The sequence below is a fragment of the Mustela nigripes genome, chromosome 6 (genome assembly GCF_022355385.1).
Source record: "Mustela nigripes isolate SB6536 chromosome 6, MUSNIG.SB6536, whole genome shotgun sequence".
Lineage (NCBI taxonomy): Eukaryota > Metazoa > Chordata > Mammalia > Carnivora > Mustelidae > Mustela > Mustela nigripes.
The window spans coordinates 51996774-52015749 of NC_081562.1; the positions used below are offsets into that span (position 1 = coordinate 51996774).

The 18976-nt window shown below is 37.1% G+C and overlaps 1 protein-coding gene across 1 annotated transcript in view; it reads right to left on the reverse strand.

The window, feature by feature from the left end:
- Window positions 1-18976, reverse strand: part of XPOT (exportin for tRNA) — a 50294-nt gene that overhangs the window by 23730 nt on the left and 7588 nt on the right. Inside the window, exons 3-16 of the mRNA XM_059402550.1 lie at window positions 16157-16239; window positions 13470-13526; window positions 12497-12566; window positions 11470-11688; window positions 7825-8009; window positions 7557-7725; window positions 5941-6177; window positions 4139-4177; window positions 3945-4007; window positions 2609-2733; window positions 1777-1921; window positions 1500-1619; window positions 1047-1141; window positions 398-467 (exon numbers count right to left, since the gene is read on the reverse strand). Coding sequence (XP_059258533.1) covers window positions 398-467; window positions 1047-1141; window positions 1500-1619; window positions 1777-1921; window positions 2609-2733; window positions 3945-4007; window positions 4139-4177; window positions 5941-6177; window positions 7557-7725; window positions 7825-8009; window positions 11470-11688; window positions 12497-12566; window positions 13470-13526; window positions 16157-16239 — 1677 coding nt within the window. The remainder of the gene's footprint in view (window positions 1-397; window positions 468-1046; window positions 1142-1499; window positions 1620-1776; window positions 1922-2608; window positions 2734-3944; window positions 4008-4138; window positions 4178-5940; window positions 6178-7556; window positions 7726-7824; window positions 8010-11469; window positions 11689-12496; window positions 12567-13469; window positions 13527-16156; window positions 16240-18976) is intronic.

Here is an 18976-nt window from a genome sequence, read left to right on the forward strand (position 1 = left end):
TCTGCTCAGCGTGGAGCCTGCTTCCCTCCCCTCTCTCTGCCTGCCTCGTTGCCTACCCGTGATCTCTATCAAATAAATAAATAAAATCTTAAAAAAGAAAAACCAAGAAACACCAAGTGTTGGATGCTTAACTGACTGTGCCACCCAGGCACCCCTCCATTTTTATTAATTCTACTACTATGCTTTGTTTGCTAATATCAACAGAATCTTGGTAAAGAGAACTAATTAATCCCTCAACTGTGATGAGGGAACTAAAAGAACTAACACAATCCCTCATCTTTGCCATCACCCCCCATTAAGAAAACTGTTTATAAGGCATTAGCATTAAAGGCTAAAGGCATGTGTGGCATCAATGATACTTAGGGAAAATCTGTAATTTGGAAAGATAGGTACTTACAGGTGGAGAAAGCTCTAGTAAATCTTGTATTCTATTCAGAATATCCTCAATGAAAGGATTCATTTGTTTACTGAATAAAGGCAAAAAAGGAAAATCACAATTACATAAACCAGTGTGCTCAAAATACCAAATTTCCTTTTAAAGAGGATGGAACTAAAAAAAAAAAAATGTTCAATTCTAAGCTAGTCAGATGTTATCATTAAAACAAGTTAGGATTTTTAAGAATTATAACCTTATAAGTCTAAGAATAAGTAGTTTTCATACCAAGAAAATGGTACTAGTAAAAAATACCACAAAACAGAAAGTTCAAAAAATTTATTTCTAAGAAATATGTTCTTTAGGACTTCAAATAAACCAGAGAGTAATCCACAGCAATAAAACTGTTAGTTAAATAAATAACTAATGTCATTAATGATGACAGGTGTTATCTATAAAAGTATGCAAACAAATCATTTCGCAGTGATGAACATGGCTAATGAACAGTAAAAGAAGTCGTGACATTAGGATACCAAGAAAGTAAACCTGACTGAAAAAACAAAACAAAACAAAAAACCAAATCTATCACAGGCTTTTAGAAAATAACATATAGGTCTTATTTAACAATCTTAAAAACAAAAAGTAAACATAACAGCTGACGTTTAGTACTTACTTCAGAGATTTGACAAATCTGGAAAACAGGTAAGCAGTTCTGCTCCGTACTTTTGCACTAGAATGCCGCAGACCCCTATGATCTAAGAAAGCCATCTAAAGAAAGAGAGATACTTTTACTTAAAATTTTTATTGGTATTGTCACAATATATTTTTGTTCACATCAAATTTTACTTCTTAGCTCCTGGAAGACAGGAACCAGGTATATATAGCACATAATCCCTGAGGACACCAAGAAGCCCTTGAGGACTTGTTTTAGATGACTTATTAAGCCAGAAACTGTCCATTTTAAAGAAATAGAGGCTGGTTTCAGTATATTCAAGAAGTTTCTCAGAGCTTTTGGCTCTGGGAAAGGTTATAAAGATAGAATTCTATCTGCTCATTAACTGAAATAAATCGAAAAACAAAAAACAAAAAACAAAAACCCAGAAACGGAGAATAAATGTATACTTACTAATACACATGGAATGTGTTGAGGTTCAACTGTAAAAAACTTTTCATATCTAACAACAGTTTCGAAGAACTCCAATGTCACAGATGTATGCTGATAGGAACTAACTCCTGATGTTACCAACTGGGCAAGAAAAAGTTAAGAAATCTGTTCTTATTCAGTGTAACATCAAAATGCCCCAGTATTAACAGATGCTAAATTAAAGAACTCCCACTAGCTTATAGCGAAAACAGAAAACAGAAAATATTTATTCAAAATAAATTATCTGTAGTATACTTACAGTTCGCATCATATCCTGCAAAGCACTAGCTTTTGAAACATCACCTGAGAAGTGAGCACCATGAGACACTGGAAGAGCTTCTGCCAGCATATATAGCAATCTTATTGCTACTTCAACTTCCATAAAACGTGTCGTCTGCCAATTCCTACCATAAGAGAGTATATATGAGATCTGAGTATAAACATTTTCTATAACACTGACAAAAGCCTCTTTAATTAAGAGGTCATAGCAATTACTAATTTTAACAGGCAACAAAATTCACATCACAAAAGTAGAAATAACTGATGTGATCCATTTTTGTTTACATTGCAAAGAGCAATGTTTCCCCACAAGGAGGATGATAAATGGAGATAACAATGATATGGATGGAGCTAGACTGTATCATGCTAAGGGAAAAAAGCCAGTCAGAGAACAACAAATACACTATGATTTCACTCACATGTGGAATTTAAGAAACAAAACAGGTGAACCGAGAAAAAAGAGAGACAAACTGAAAACAGACCCTACGACAGAGAACAAACAGATGGTATCCACAGGGGAAGTGAGTGGAGCGATGAATCAAATACGTGATGGGGATTAAGAGTACACTTGTCATGATGAGCAATAAACAACGTACAGAATTGTTGAATCACTACAATGCACACGTAAAACTAATATAACACTATGTTCACTATACTCGAATAAAGAAAAGATGAAGACAAATGCATTGGTTCAGAGATACAGAAAGACCTTAGTAAGTAACAAAGATTATTTATGTGACTCACTTATTGTAGACCACATCACAGAGAAAAGGAAGGAGGTAGAATAGTTACAAAAACAGTAACAAACTTACTGCAGCGTAGAACTAAAAACTCTGCGCACAGAAGCCAGCAGTAACTCTGGTGAAACTTGAGCAAGCCTGTCCAACAGTAACTTCAGTTGTTTTCTATACTCTACAAACATGGCTTCATCTTCACCCTAAGATATATTTAAAAATTCTTATTTTAAAACTTAAAAGACCCTAAAATTCATGTAAGTCATTAGTTCTCATATAGTTTTCTGCATTTCTAAATGTAATATGTATTTTCATTTTTTCATTAACATTTATTTACATAGGAAAACTTACTATGGTCAGTAGCCTTTCCTCTCCTGCCCACAAGGAAGTATTTATGAACATAGCCCTAGATCTCAAAAGCCTAGAGCCAGGAACAGTATAGATAGGCGAATGGGTTCACACTGGGCACACATAGAGCCAGAATGGGTTCACACTGGGCTTTATGATAACTTCACCACCTTATTCATACTCCTTGTATCTTGTAATACTCTATGAATGAGGATATATATATATATATATATAAACAAATCTGGTTCTTTGCAAGTGCATAATGCTTTGGTTATCATCACCATTTTCTTTTATAGTCCAAGATTTTTGAAAGCCTCAGGTGGGGAATTAAACACTTAGCATGTTGCAAAACAGTGTAAGTGATGCTTGAGTTGATAGAAAGCACCTGATGATGATCCTTGTGCTTGAGGCTAAATGCCTCACTGGCAACCCTGGATGAGACTTATATAAATACAACAAGTCCAGAAAGCTGAGTGACTCATTTGCACTTTCCCACAGACTCTTAACAATCTGACGTCCACTGACCAGGCCCCAACTGATCACTCTCATAATTCAAAGTAAAATGTGATAAGCAATGATACTGTCAATACTTTACAAAGTTCAATGCTACAAAGTGTTTTAAAAAGGGACACAATAGGGACGCCTGGGTGGCTCAGTTGGTTAAGCAGCTGCCTTCGGCTCAGGTCATGATCCCAGCGTCCTGGGATCGAGTCCCACATCGGGCTCCTTGCTCCACGGGGAGCCTGCTTCTCCCTCTGACTCTGCCTTCCACTCTGTCTGCCTGTGCTCGCTTTCGCTCGCGCTCTATCTCTGACAAATAAATAAATAAAATCTTAAAAAAAAAAAAAAAAAAAAAGGGACACAATACCAAAAAGGTTATTTTTTGAAGGTATTATGAAGGCTTATGAAGCTTCTATTAATTCCACCTAAGGTTGAGGTCAATAATAAACATGTGATTATTAAAATACTTCTTACTTTAAAGCACTCTAAAATAATCAAAACTTAAAATGTTAACTTAAGTAAATAATGACTTAAAAATGATTTCTCCCCAATGTAAAATCCTTACCTCATTTTCAAAGTTATATTCTTCATCATAAGTCAGTTTTTTCATAACGGCCAACATGATTGCCTAAAATTAAGAATAAAATGTCTTTTGTCAGTTTCCTTTTATCAGATATATTTTGAAATTAAGCTGCATTTCAAGACAGACTGCAGATACAGATTCTGGTATCAGTTTATAAGCAAAAAGAAATCAATTACCTCTACGTTAGCTTTTTGCTGATCCGAGAGCACTGGAAGCTGTTAAAAAGTAAGCAATAAGTTTATAAGGTTTCCTAAAGTCATACTTGCTTATCAAAATATTTTAAAGATTTTATTTATTTGAGAGGGAGCACAAGCAGGGTGGGGAGTGGGAGATGGGAGAGTGAGATGCATACTCCCTGCTGAGCAGGGCTCAATCCCAAGACCCAAGGATCATGACCTGAGCCCAAGGCAGACTCTTAACTACGTGATCCACCCAAGCACTCCTCAAAATATTTTTCTAATCAATCAAGATATTTTAAAACATGCACACTTCTTTGGAAGCAGGTTTGACAATACCTTTCTATATTTCAAATGCACCTAACATAAGATCTAGCAATTCTATTTCTACTAAATAACTTGACATTAGATGAATTTTAACTTTAAGCATATTTATAATATATTTACCGAAGAAATTTATAGGACAGTAAAGTATGGTCTTCTCTTGTTTTCAAGCAAGGCAAAAAAAAAGCTAGAGGTCCATTAAGAGACACACAGTGAGATTACCAGGAGTCATTTTAACTATTTTCATATCTTCATGTCTTCCCATTACCTAAAATTCCTTAAGGTATGTAGGCAGATGTGTGTTTCATTTATAACAATAATACGGAAGGTAGTATTTTAAGCTTAACTTCATTTAGTTAATCAAATGTAAGTAAAATAGGAATGGTTTTCTCATCTAATGACATAATGGGAAATTACTAATTTTTAAAAGGCTATGAGCCATAATAAGGAGACTATTACCATCTACATTTTAAGTTCTTAGTGAAAGCAATTCTCCAAGAGAAAATTTTTAATTGAAAAAAGCTGCTTGGGGGCGCCTGGGTGGCTCAGTGGGTTAAAGCCTCTGCTTTCGGCTCAGGTCATCATCCCAGGGTCCTGGGATCGAGCCCCACATCGGGCTCTCTGCTTAGCAGGGAGCCTGCTTCCTCCTCTCTCTCTGTCTGCCTCTCTGCCTACTTGTGATCTCTGTCTGTCAAATAAATAAATAAATCTTTAATAAAAAAAGAAAAAAAGAAAAAAAGAAAAAAGCTGCTTGTAAGAAATGCTCTATATGTAATTAAAATAATAAACAATGTTTAACAAGATTTCTACTATATTTAAAACAAAAACAGGGGTGCGTGGTTGGCTTAGTCGGTTAAGTGTCTGACTCTTTTTTTTTTTTTTAAAGATTTTATTTTTTTATTTGACAGACAGATACCACAAGTAGGCAGAGAGGCAGGCAGAGAGGGGAGGAAACAGGCTCCCAGCTGAGCAGAGAGCCCAGTGTGGGGCTCGATCCCAGGACTCTGAGATCATGACCTGAGCCGAAGGCAGAGGCTTTAACCCACTGAGCCACCCAGGCGCCCCAAGTGTCTGACTCTTGATGTCAGCTCAAGTCTTGATCTCTGGTTCATGAGTTTAAGGCCTGCCCTGGGCTCCATTCTAGGTGTGAAGCCTACTTAATAAAAAAAGAAAAAAAAAAGGAAAAAAAATAACAAAAACATATTCAAAATGAAAAAATAACCTAAACCTGTAGCTTTTAATTAGTTACCAATTTTTAATTGGTTAAAGCCTAGTGAATTTTATAACCTGGCTATTCTCATTTCTGGCTAAGAAGTTGAGTTGGGGGAGAGACGGAAGTACATTACTATTTAACAGTAAATATCATTAGCTAGTAGAATTATGGGTATTTTCTTCTTCTCATTTTTCCTGTATTTTCCAATTCTCTATGGCTTGCTTATATTATCTACTGGGCAAAAAAGAGTAAAACAAGGACTCACCTGTTTCAAAATATGAAGATAATCGTAACAGAATCCAATAATGTTAGAAGAGATGTCATCATCCTCATGAATTAGTAGCTGCAGCATCAGTGCCACTTTTGTTTCAATAGCTTGTAGTGCCTCTTGAGCATTCTTGATATCCCCATTCTTAATTAATTTAGTCCAACTAACTATCAATGACTGTCCCATTCCATTTACCAGCTTAGAAAATCTGGCTAGAAAGTCAACATCTTCTTCCTATTAAGCAATCAAGAGAGACCTCAATTTAAAACCACCCACATAAGCAACAAACAAACAAAAAACACCCACATAAAAGGAAGAAGAAAAACTCTGAACTTTAGTATGAATCAAGTGCAAATTCTAAGATTCAATTTTAAGCTAACATTAGACATTTAACCATTCTACCACCTGGACTGAAAAATTTTTAGAATTTGAATTCTACTATTATTAACCACTTGTACTCTTTCAAGCAATTCTTTTTAATGGTTATAGACCTATAGATAGTGCCAAGTTTATAAAGCTTAAAAAAAAAAGAGAACTGTGGTTTCAAAACCTTCCTTCTAAACTGTTCAAGTTAGGGGCCCCTGGGTGGCTCAGTGGGTTAAAGCCTCTGCCTTCGACTCAGGTCATGATCCCAGAGTCCTGGGATCGAGCCACGCTGTGGGCTCTCTGCTCAGCAGGGAGCCTGCTTCCTCCTCTCTCTCTGCCTGCCTCTTTGCCTACTTGTAATCTCCATCTGTCAAATAAATAAATAAAATCTTAAAAACAAACAAACAAAAAACCCTGCTCAAGTTAGTAAACATGCTGTATAAGTTATGTCATATTACAGTATGTGTAACAATTTATAACAATTTGAGCCTTAACTATGCTGCAAAGTGACAGAACTGCTCTTATAACTACCTGCCTAAGGTCATACCAGTGTGTCAGAACTCAAACTTCAGATTGTTATCATTAATTATCCTTCTGATATTCTCATATAGAAAGAGATGTTACCTTCATCATCTTAGGTCTTTTACCACAGACTAAATAAGACAATTATTAACAATGTAAGAAAATGTTACTATTCTTCTGTCAGCAAGAACAACACTAAAGCTGACATAACAACAAAACAGATTTCTTACTAATTTTTTTATCATTGTCACAGTAAAATAGAAATCTTCAAATTCTGTTTCTAAATTACTTACCACACCCAGAGCCTTCATTCTGTTGGGCCTAAATTCCAACGGCTCAAATGAGTAACAATTCAAAAGTATAGTAAAAATGTAATATTTATAACTAAGTCTAGTTTTGGTCAAAATATATTGGCATATATATAGTATAGTTCTTTGCTACGTAAAGTATAGACCAGTAGTATCAGAATCAACTTGAAGTTTGAAAGAAAACCACAATTGCAGGTAACATCCCAGATTTCAAGTTTAATAACTGGTGTAAGGCCCCCCCCATCATGGGGGCCAATGCTACAGATAACATTATGGCTTTCTGGATACAATGTTTCCTTATAGTCACCAAGAATTTATAACACTTAAAAAAAAAAAAGAAAGAAAACATGTTTAAAATTAGTACCTTTCCTACTTTGTTGTAGCAATTCTCAAAACTTCATACATAAATTTACTGACCTGGTCAATGCTGAAAAATCCAGCAGACTGTAATACTTGACACAAAGATTCTACTAGTTTCATTTTATCAACAGGATCCATTCCTTTATTTACAATTTCAAATAAACAGTCACATGCTTCTTCCCGTAGAACTTCTATTGACATATGACCTAGCAGCATATTTATAAACCTGGAAATAGAAGGAAAAAATTGTTAACAGTGTTTTCAAATTCATGAGTTTTACATACTGTATTCTGTAGGTCTATCTTTAAAGTACAGGGATACTTACCTATCATTGGCTATAAGGGATAAGTCTATCCAAGAGACATAAGCCCCAACTACTTCAAGGCACTGACATGTCACTTCTGAATTAGTATACTGATAATTTTGTAAAATTTGGTACCATGATTCCACCAAGTTTGGAATGCACTGTTCCCTCATGGTATCTTTTATTAGAGTATTCCTACGAGCCTCCTAAAAAAACAAAACAAAACACCTTATGTGCACAGTAGATTATCACACAAACTAATTTTTGACATCTGAATACTTGTGCATAGTAGTATCTCACAATTAAACTTCTAGACTTGTTAACACATTCCCTGCCACTATTTCCTACTTATCAACTCTAAAATCATATCCTGTGATTCTTTTAATTTCCTTTTTCCGTTGTATTCCTTAGAGCCAGATTTAAGTCCTTATTAAACACACTACGAATAAGCATTACTTAGAAATCTAAAGCATATGATAAAAGGAACTTCTCAATACTATGCAAACATGATATTTAAACTACTTAAGAGAATGGAAAATTTTTTTTTTTTAAAGATTTTATTTACTTATTTGACAGAGAGAGATCACAAGTAGGCAGAGAGGCAGGCAGAGAGAGAGGGGGGGGGAAGCAGGCTCCCCACTGAGCAGAGAGCCCGATGTGGGGCTCGATCCCAGGACCCTTAGATCATGGCCCAAGCCGAAGGCAGAGGCTCTAACCCACTGAGCCACCCAGGCGCCCCTGGAAATTTGTTTTTAATTAAAAGAATTTTTTTTAGTATAGTTGACATAAGATGGTACATTAGTTTCAATTGTACAACACAGTGACTCAATATCTCCATAAATTCTGCAAGAATGGCAATAATTATTTTATTTTTATTTTTAAATATTTTTATTTGACAAAGTGAGAGAGAGAAGTAGGCAGAGCAGCAGCCAGAGCGAGAGGGAGAAGCAGGCTTCCCGCTGAGCAGAGAGCCTGATGTGGGGCTCGATTCCAGGACCTCAGGATCAAGACCCGAGCTGAAGGCAAAGTCTTAACCCACTGAGCCACCCAGGCACCCCTCTTTTTTTTATTTTTAAAAAAGATTTTAAGTAATCGCTATAACCAACAAGGGTCTCAAACTCACAACTCTGAGATCAAGAGTCACATATTCCACCAACTGAGCCAGCTAGGTGCCCCAAGAATGGCAGTAATTTTTTTCTTTTTGAGAAAAGGATAGAGAGTGATGGGTGAGGGCGAGAGGGAAAAGTGAGAGAGAGAGAAAGAAAATCTTTTTTTTTAAATAAAAAGATTTTATTTGATCTGTTCCATTTCTGACCTGGGCCGGTTCACCCCTCCTTAGGCAACCTGGTGGTCCCCCACTCCGTGGATGTCACCATACTGATGCTGAACTTAGTGTGGACACCCAATCGGCATAGTGCACTACAGCCCAGAAATCCTGGGCTCAAGCGATCCTCCTGTCTCAGCCTCTCGAGTAGCTGGGACTATAGGTGCATGCCACCGTGCACAGCAGGTTTTGAGAGAGAGAAGAGAGAGCACATGCAAGCAGGGGAAGAGCAAAGGGAGAAACAGATATCCCCCTGAACAGGGAGCCTGAGACAGGGGCTTGATCCCAGGACTCTAGGATCATGACCTGAGTTAGGCGGATGCCTAACCGAATAGGCCACCTAAGCACTCTGAGGCTCTTAAGCAGGCTCCACATCCAGAATGAAGTCCAACCCAGGGCTCGATCTCATGACCCTGAGATGATGACCTGACCCGAAATCAAGAGTTTGATGCTGACCACCCAGGCACCCCAGGAATGACAATAATTTAAATGTATGATAATAACCTTTAACATAGGGGTGCCTGGGTGGCTCAGTGGGTTAAAGCCTCTGCCTTCAACTCAGGGCATGATCCCAGGGTCCTGGGATCAAGCCCCGCATTGGGCTCTCTGCTCAGCGGGGACCCTGCTTCCTCCTCTCTCTCTGCCTGCCTCTCTGCCCACTTGTCATCTCTGTCAAATAAATAAAATCTTAAAAAAAAAAAAAGTTATATGACATATAATGACCTTAAATTATTATATACATTTGAATCAAGCAATTTCCTTTTTTTTCTTTCTGATCTTTTCTTTTCTCTTTTTTTGAATCAAGCAAATTCTACTGTGTTAACATTAAAGAAAAAGTTATATGGGATAATAAATAGAGAAAGACTATGGTGATGGGCTTTATTACTAAGAATACAGAAGAAACTAGCAGATTCATTAGCAATGATTCCTCCTCACTGAGTAACTATACAGCAGTAGTAAATACAGACTACATTTCTCTAGAAATTCATAAACAGACCCAATTTGTGTATTTTATTGGAGAAAGTGCTTGCATAGTTAAGAAAATCTAAAGTAAGGGTGCCTGGGTGGCTCAGTGGGTTGAGCCGCTGCCTTCGGCTCAGGTCGTGATCTCAGGGTCCTGGGATCAAGTCCCGCATCGGGCTCTCTGCTCAGCAGGGAGCCTGCCTCCTCCTCTCTCTCTCTGCCTGCCTCTCAGCCTACTTGTGATCTCTCTCTGTCAAAATAATAAATCTTTAAAAAAAAAAAAGAAAAAGAAAATCTAAAATAATACTCTAATTTCAACATACACTTGGGAAAAAAAAAGCCCAGTTCAAGCTCCTTTGTAAAATAAAATTCAAAATGCTGGGTGAATTTAGAGGTGCCCAGCTGGCTCAGTTGGTAGAACATGTGACTCTTGATCTCAGGGTTATGAGTTCAAGCCTCACTTAAAAACAAACAAACAGGGACGCCTGGGTGGCTCAGTTGGTTAAGCAGCTGCCTTCGGCTCAGGTCATGATCCCGGCGTCCTGGGATCGAGTCCCACATCGGGCTCCTTGCTCCACGGGGAGCCTGCTTCTCCCTCTGACTCTGCCTGCCACTCTGTCTGCCTGTGCTCGCTCTCGCTCTCTCTCTCTGACTAAATAAATTAAAAAAAAAAAAAAATTAATTAAAAAACAAACAAACAAACAAACAAACAAACAGGGCACCTGGGTGGCTCAGTGGGTTAAAGCCTTTGCCTTCAGCTCAGGTCATGATCCCAGGGTCCTGGGATCAAGCCCCATATGGGGTTCTCTGCTCAGCAAGGAGCCTGCTTCCTCCTCTCTCCTCTCTCTCTGCCTGCCTCTTTGCCTACTTGTGATCTCTGACTGTCAAATAAATTAATAAAATCTTAAAAAAAAAAAAAACAAAACTAGAGAAAATTCAGAATTTTTTTTAAGATTTCATCTATTTGACAGAGAGAGAAAACAAGCAGGCAGAGCCAAAGGCAGAGGGAGAGGGAGAGGCAGACTCCACGCTGAGCAGAATGCTTGATGCAGGGCTCAATCTCAGACCCCAGCATCATGACCTGAGCCAAAGGCAGATGACTGACTGAGCCACCCAGGTACCCTTGAATTTAGAATTATTAAGAAAATTTGAGGGTAGCTTAATTGGAAGTGTATGAGACTCTTGATCTCAGAGTTATGAGTTTGAGCCTCACGCTGGGTAAAAGATTACTAAAAAAATAAATATGCTTTAAAAAAAAAAAAAAGGAGAAAGAACAGAAAATTTGTTTCCAAAGAAAGACTTCCTGCTCTTTTATTATGTGCCCATCATCTCCTACAAAATCCACATTAAGAACTAACAATTAATGGGAAGTTACTTGCCTCTGATGTATGCACCACATCACGATCCACCAACTCTGAATCAATAGCCATGAGGATTCGGAGGTACAGATCTACTCCCCTTGGATTTAGGTCCACTACTGAGAGAATGTCAAAAAAAAATTTGGGCCATCTAGTGAGATATTCTGTAACAAAAAGTAAGGCGAAGACTTGGGCCGCTTTATTTCGTATAAAGGTCTTCTCTGGTTGGGGATTCAGCATCTGACAGAGAGAAATAGTTCATGAAATTAAATGTAAGCTGTAAAGTCTCAAAAAGTTTTCCTGTAATCCTAACATCTAGAATTTAGGGAAATTTTTTCTGTTTGCAGTATACTTAAGGTGCATCTTAACTCAAAAACTCACCAAGCCTCAATACAGTCTAGATTAGGTATGCAACAAATATGCTGGAAAATTACCAAAGTAATTTAAGTGATTACCCAGATGGAAAATAAACAAAGGTGCTATGTTTACTTCTTATTCTCATACTTTTAAAGAAAAGTTTCATGTGCAGAATTTTATTAGTTTTTGGTTCTACTAGTTAAATTGTTTTTCTTCTGTTTGCTCTTTAAGAAAAATAGAAATTCTAGCTACCTAACTGCTTCATATGCTAAGATTAAAATTAACAAAAAGAACTAATGTGAATAAAGATCTCTAATGGCTTTCTTGTAAAGGGCTCTTTGTGAAGAAGCTGTCTAGGAGGGCTCACCTTTAGGAGAGAGCAAAAAAAAAATCTGTCTTTTTGTCAAGTAGTTAAAACAAAGTAAAACCCAAACCAACAAAAACCTACCTTAAAACCAAGGTTTCAGCATCGTGTCATGTAAAGCATAAAAGTTTCAGTGATTGATATAATTTTAAATTACTGCTAAGTTTCATATACCCAAGATCTTTGAAATCAGCACTTTCTAAAAAAGCTATGGGGTCAAAGGGAGGATAAATGATGAACATTTCTGAGGCAAAGTTCTAAACTCTTGCAACACTAAAAATTTAAATATCTGGTAACTTAATGTACTGAATGAAATTACTATTTTACCTGAGCTTGAAGCCAAGATATGAGCGTCTCCCTAATTAGTTGTTGTTGAACAGTAGTTAGTTCTGAGTATCTGTTCAAAATAGAGAAGAAAAATAATGACGGCTATATTTGATATCTGTGGTTTAAAAAGTAACAGCCTCATATATCTGAAAGGGAAAATTTGTCTAACACTCAATTACTTAAAATTTCCTAAAAGAAACTGATCATGCTTCTCATCATGGCTTAAAAGAAAAGATAGGGGTGGGCCCAAAAGGTAGCGTCATTGATCTTAGTTTGATTTGTGGTCCAGTTCATGTTAAAATAAAATGAAAGCTGTGGAATTTCTCAAATAGAAATACATCTACATTTTGAGGTCTATGGCTTACAGAATAAATCAATAGGCAAATGAAGGGCCCTCTAAACAGTGATTAACTGTTTTTGCTTATTTAAAGCAGGGTTCTAAGTACAAGTGGCCGGGGCGCCTGGGTGGCTCAGTGGGTTAAGCCGTTGCCTTCAGCTAAGGTCATGATCTCAGGGTCCTGGGATGGAGCCCCGCATCCGACTCTCTGCTCAGCAGGGAGCCTGCTTCCTCCTCTCTCTCTGCCTGCCTCTCTGCCTACTTGTGATCTCGCTCTGTCAAATAAATAAATAAAATCTTTATAAATAAATAAATAAATACAAGTGGCCATGTTGCCACTAACCTCTAACAGAGTTGGCTTACAGAAACAGGTCTGGCATTGCTAGATCTTCTGATTTTTCCAGAGAAGCTCGAAATGAATTTTTTCTGTGAAATGTCTGGATTTTTTATATGTAATCAATTAACTCAGTATTTTTAAAACACTTGGGTAAATCAAAAACACATCTATAAACTGGATGTGTCTCATACACCCTCATTTACAGCCTGTATTATGATTTTCCCAAAGAGAGGAAAACTAATTTAGAAAGTGACCTCTCCCCATATATTTCAGAGTCAAAACAGTGAGAAGAGCCTTACTTGTATTTAACTTGATGTTCCAGTACTTGAAAGCAGAAAAACTTTATGTGATCATCACTGAAAATGAAAAAAGGAAAATCAGATAAGCAGAATATAATTTAAAGAAAAAACAAAAGTAAAGTACTAGTGAAACATAGTTGAAAAGTTTCTCAAACAAGACCTCTGGCTTACTTTCTACTTAGTGATCTCAATCATTATACTGTTTAGAACTTAATTATTCCATGCTCAATAGTTCCATTAAATCTCACAAGCAAAACAATGAAAAAAAAGTTAAGATGCACCTTAAGTATACTGCAAACAGAAAAAATTTCCCTAAATTCTAGATGTTAGGATTACAAGAACCGCTCCTACACTTTACAGTAGAAAGGCTAGGTGTAAAATGACAAATGGTCACACAGCCAGGGATTGAGTCAAATCAGAGATGGTAACTCGTCATACCTAAAATTCAATCCTACACAGTTCCACTGCAGCCAAATCCAAAACAAGCAGGGTCACACAGACTGGTAGTTCAGCCTCAAAATTTATATAGAAAACCAAGTTACAAATATACTGTCCTTATAGAAAGGGCAGAAATCTACCAATTATCTACTCTCAAGGGTCTACAGGGTTGATACAGAGTTAGTCACAGTGAGCCAGCTACAACCTCTGACAAAAATCTCTTTAATGAACAACACTCTGTTCATCCAAGATAGCTGGTTTGGGCCGGGCTTAGTCACAGAAGACAATTTTCATAAATAAAGCTAACTGGTCAATATAAGAATAGACAATAACTTAGACTACATGAATGAATTAAATAAAGTAATTTCACACACAAGAAGATGAAACAATCTTTAAAAGTTTTAAGTTAGGTTTAATCAGCACCTCTTGTAAGTAAGAACTTAAGGTTTCTATTCTTTTTTTTTTTTTTTTAAAGATTTTATTTATTTATTTGACAGAGATCACAAGTAGGCACAGAGAGAGAGGAGGAAGCAAGCTCCCTGTTGAGCAGAGAGTCCAATGCGGGGCTTGATCCCAGGACTTTGGGATCATGGCCTGAGCTGAAGGCAGAGGCTTTACCCACTGAGCCACGCAGACGCCCCTAGGGTTTCTATTCTTAGCACAGATGACACTGAAGCCTTAAATCAAGTATACAAGACTCTTGTTTTCCACTCAAAAATAAACTATAGGAATCCTTTAATTAAAAGTCAGATCCTTAAAAAAAAAAAAAAAAGGCCAGATCTTCTACACTCCCAAGCATATAGTATATGTTCTCAAAATTAACTCTCACTAGAGCACTTGATTCTGATTGTAAAAGGTGGCAAGTATGATAGCCACAGAATGCTGAGGATGTCAGCTAGAAGCATCACTAATATCCATGGGCATCTATTCCCACCAGTGAGTTGTTTACTTATAATTAGTGAGCTGTGTTTCCCTAACCCTTACTATGTCAGTCGTAGGTCTTTTTTTAATTAAGTAACTGAATTAACTATTATATAAACTAATGAAGTGAGTATGAAAGTGCTGATTTTGGAAAAATTAAGTTGAAGGCTTTGGAAAGACTTCATAGAAAGTCATATTGCAAAAAGGAAAAACCTTAGAACACTAATTCAAAGGGAAACAAGCACCCCTATGTTTATACCAGCATTATTTACAATAGCCAATATATAAAAGTAGCCCAAGTGTCCATTAATTGATGAATAAAGATGTGGTGTACACACACACACACACACAGGAATATTATTCAGCCATAAAAAGAGTGAAATCTTGACACCTGCAATGACATTGATGGAGCTAGAGTATATAACGCTAAGTGAAATCAGTCAGAGAAAGACACCCTATGTTTTCACTCATATGTGGAATTTAAGAAACAAAAGAATGAACAAAGGGGAAAAAATGAGGGAGAGAGAGAGAGTGACAAATCAAGAAACAGACTTATATAACTACAGAGTTTAAACTGATGGTTACCAGAGGGGAAGGAGGGTATGGGTGTGAGTTAAGTACATGATGGGGATTAAGGAGGGCAGTTGCTATGAGGAGCACAGGGCGTTGTATGGAAGTGGTGAATTACTACACTGCATGTAAACTAACTAGAATCAACATAAAATTTAAAAATTTTAAAAAATTTTTAAAAAGGGAATGTGTGTATTTGATGTGGGCTAGATAACCAGAAGATTTAGGAGAGGTAGAAAACAATAGCCAAAAGTCTAGGAATCTGTACTAATCGTTCCTCAATCCACTAGAGACCTAAAGTAGAAATTATAGAGGATGGATCACTGAGTGTGATCTTTGCAAGAAAGATGAAGCAAATGCTAATGGAATATACATAAAGGAAAGACTTTGGCCCAATATAAAAAGATTGCCAACTGAGTGTTTCTATACTTTAAAATAAAAATGCAAGATACAATTCATGATTACCTCCTTTGCCAACTTTTTAGAAAACCAACGATCACTTCCCATCTTAAGAAGTTTTTACTGTACTGTATTTCAGCTGGGATCTGCTCTCAGATACACAGCATAAGGCAAAGTCTAGTTTTGCTGAAAGTTAATCCCGGAATGGCCAAATTACTGGTTTACTATTTTTCTCATTTCTATACTAAATGGTTTTCCAAAACACAAGCCATAAAAATGCTTTTATGAAAACATTTTCTAAATACAGGTCTCACAGAAATTTAAATTCCTCTAAGTCATATAAATTTTCTTATAATTACCTGTATGTCCTCTGGGCTAGAGCTTCTGCACACACTTGCCAGGCATCTGGGGAAATCTTTAATTGCTCAAAATAGGCCAGGGCCTGTAAGATTACGAAGGTATAAATGCATTTGGAATAGTTGATCTCAGTGCCCTACTGATATTAAAATATTCTAAGAGTAGCTAACCAATAATAAATCAGTCAACCTGAAGAAAAATAGCTAAAACACTGAATTCTGGCTTCTGTATAAGTGCAACTACTGATCATTCCTAGAAAAAAATTTTAAGTTAAAAAAAAATTCCATCAGTTAGATACTCAAAACTGTTTCCTTATAGCAAAGGAGACAACATAAAAATGCTCTGCTGACCTCAATGCGTAATTATGAGTATTAAGAGAAAAAATATACAAGTGCTATGCTCAGGTCATGATCCTGGAGTCCCAGGATAGAGTCCTTCATCGGGCTCCCTGCTCAGCAGGGAGCCTGCTTCTCCCTCTGACCCTCCCCCATCTCGCGCTCTCTCTCTCTCTCTCAAATAAATAAAATCTTAAAAGAAAAAAAAAATTCTTAAAAAAAAAAAGAAAAACCAGGGGTGCCTGTATGACTCAATCAGTTAGGCATTCAACTCTTGATTTCAGTTCAAGTCTTGCTCTCAGGGTTCTGATGTCAAGTCCTGTGTTAGGCATTATATTGGGTGTGGAGCCTAGTTTAAAAAATTAATTAATTAAAAATAAAAGTAGATAAAATAATAAAAATCTTGAAAAAAAATGCACACACACACAAAACAAAATAAAAAAACCCAAACCAAAATTAGAGTTCAACTGTATGGTACAAATATTGGAAAAGTATGAATAATTGAAATGCTTTAGGAAATGTAACTCATTTCATGAATTCAGGGCTCTGTTATGTGAGTAGATATACTCCAGGGGCACCTGGTTGGTTAAGTATCAGCCTTTGGCTCAGGTCATGATCCTGGGGTCTTGGGATTGGACCCCGCATTATGCTCCCTGCTCCATGGCGGGGGGACGGGAGGGAGGGCAGCTTGCTTTTCTTCTTCTCCTTCCCCCAACTGCACTATCAAATAACTAAATAAAATCTTAAAAAGAAAAAAAAAAGTAAGTATACTCTAGAATGGATGCAGCACCAAGTCCATGGGCTCTTTACCAGATTGTGGGGAAAATGAGAATTACTTCTGCTACTCTTTTCCATTAGCATGTTGCAACTGGAATCAATGACAGATGCAGATGTCACATATGACAATGGACAAACTGTAATCCTAACAAGCTGTGAAAAGTATCTCAGTCAAGAAAATCACACAAAAACAGTGCTAGATAATTCTAAAGCAACTGCTGTACTGATCAGATTTCAAAATCATGTAGAAAGAACATTAAGCATTATAGAGGAACCTCTTTTTTTTTTAAGAGAGGGAGAGAGAGGGGTAGGAAGGGGCAGAGGGCAGAGGAAGGAATCCTAAGCAGGCTCCACTCCCAGCACAGAGCCCTATGTGGGGCTCTATCTCACGACCTTGAAATCATGACCTGAGCCGAAATTGAGGGTTAGACAATTAACTGACTGAGCCACTGAGGCGCCCCTAGAGGGGCCTAATTTTAATTAGTAAATATTCTTTAAAACCGTGGTTTGTGCCCCACTAGTGATGACATCAATTTTATAGGTCTTGATCCACAATAAAAAAATGAAAAACAATATCAGAGTGCATTGCACATAATAAAATAACTTATTTTGATTCACAGACCTGTACCCCTGGGACTAATAATACATTATATGTTTATAAAAATTTTTTAAAATTATTAAAAAAAAATTAAATGCATTCCAAGGATGGAAAAAAAAGTAACTTATTTTGTGTAAATTGTTTTAGTTGTATATGCATATATATACTATATACAGTAAAAATATATATTTAGTTATGTAAGTCTATACAAACACAAAGGAGTCAAGATGTAAAATTTTTTTCCTTTTAGGTTAGAGATTTTATTTATTTTTTTTAAAAGATTTTATTTATTTATTCGACAGAGACAGAGGGAACACAAGCAGGGGGAGTGGGAAAGGGAGAAACAGGCTTCCAGCCAAGCAGGGAGCCCAATGCAGGGCTTGATCCTAGGACCCTGGGATCAAGACCCTGGGATCAACGCAGATACTTAATGACTGAGCCACCCAGGCGCCCCAGGTTAGAGATTTTATTTTATTTTTTTTTTATTTTTTTATTTTTTAAGATTTTATTTATTTATTTGTCAGAGAGAGAGCGAGTGAGAGCGAGCACAGGCAGACAGAGTGGAAGGCAAAGTTAGAGGGAGACGCAGGCTCCCTGCGGAGCAAGGAGCCCGATGTGGGACTCGATCCCAGGACGCTGGGATCATGACCTGAGCCGAAGGCAGCTGCTTAACCAACTGAGCCACCCAGGTGTCCCCAGGTTAGAGATTTTAAAAGAAATCAAAAAAGCTCTGTTAGAGTTGTATGAATGGGGTAATGGGTTTTCATATGTGGTCTCACTCGCTGCTCCCACTGATAAGATCCATGTAAATGAAGGTAAGGAGATGAACATCACCAGTTATTATCCTAAGTATAAATAATGTCTGTCTTTGGAAATTAAGAACAGAAGAACCCAGGTGCTGCAAAGAACCCAATTCAGTTGTCAACTAACAATATTCCTGAAACCTAGGTTTTCCTTTAGGAACATTTACTGTCCCATTTAAGGACAAGGTGGAAGCCACTCAGGTATGCTGCATTACCACCTCATATTTCACTTACCAAAAAAAGAAGGCGGGGGGATTTAGGGGCTAGAATTATCACTGACATACCATTTTCTTTAAATAATGGCAAGTT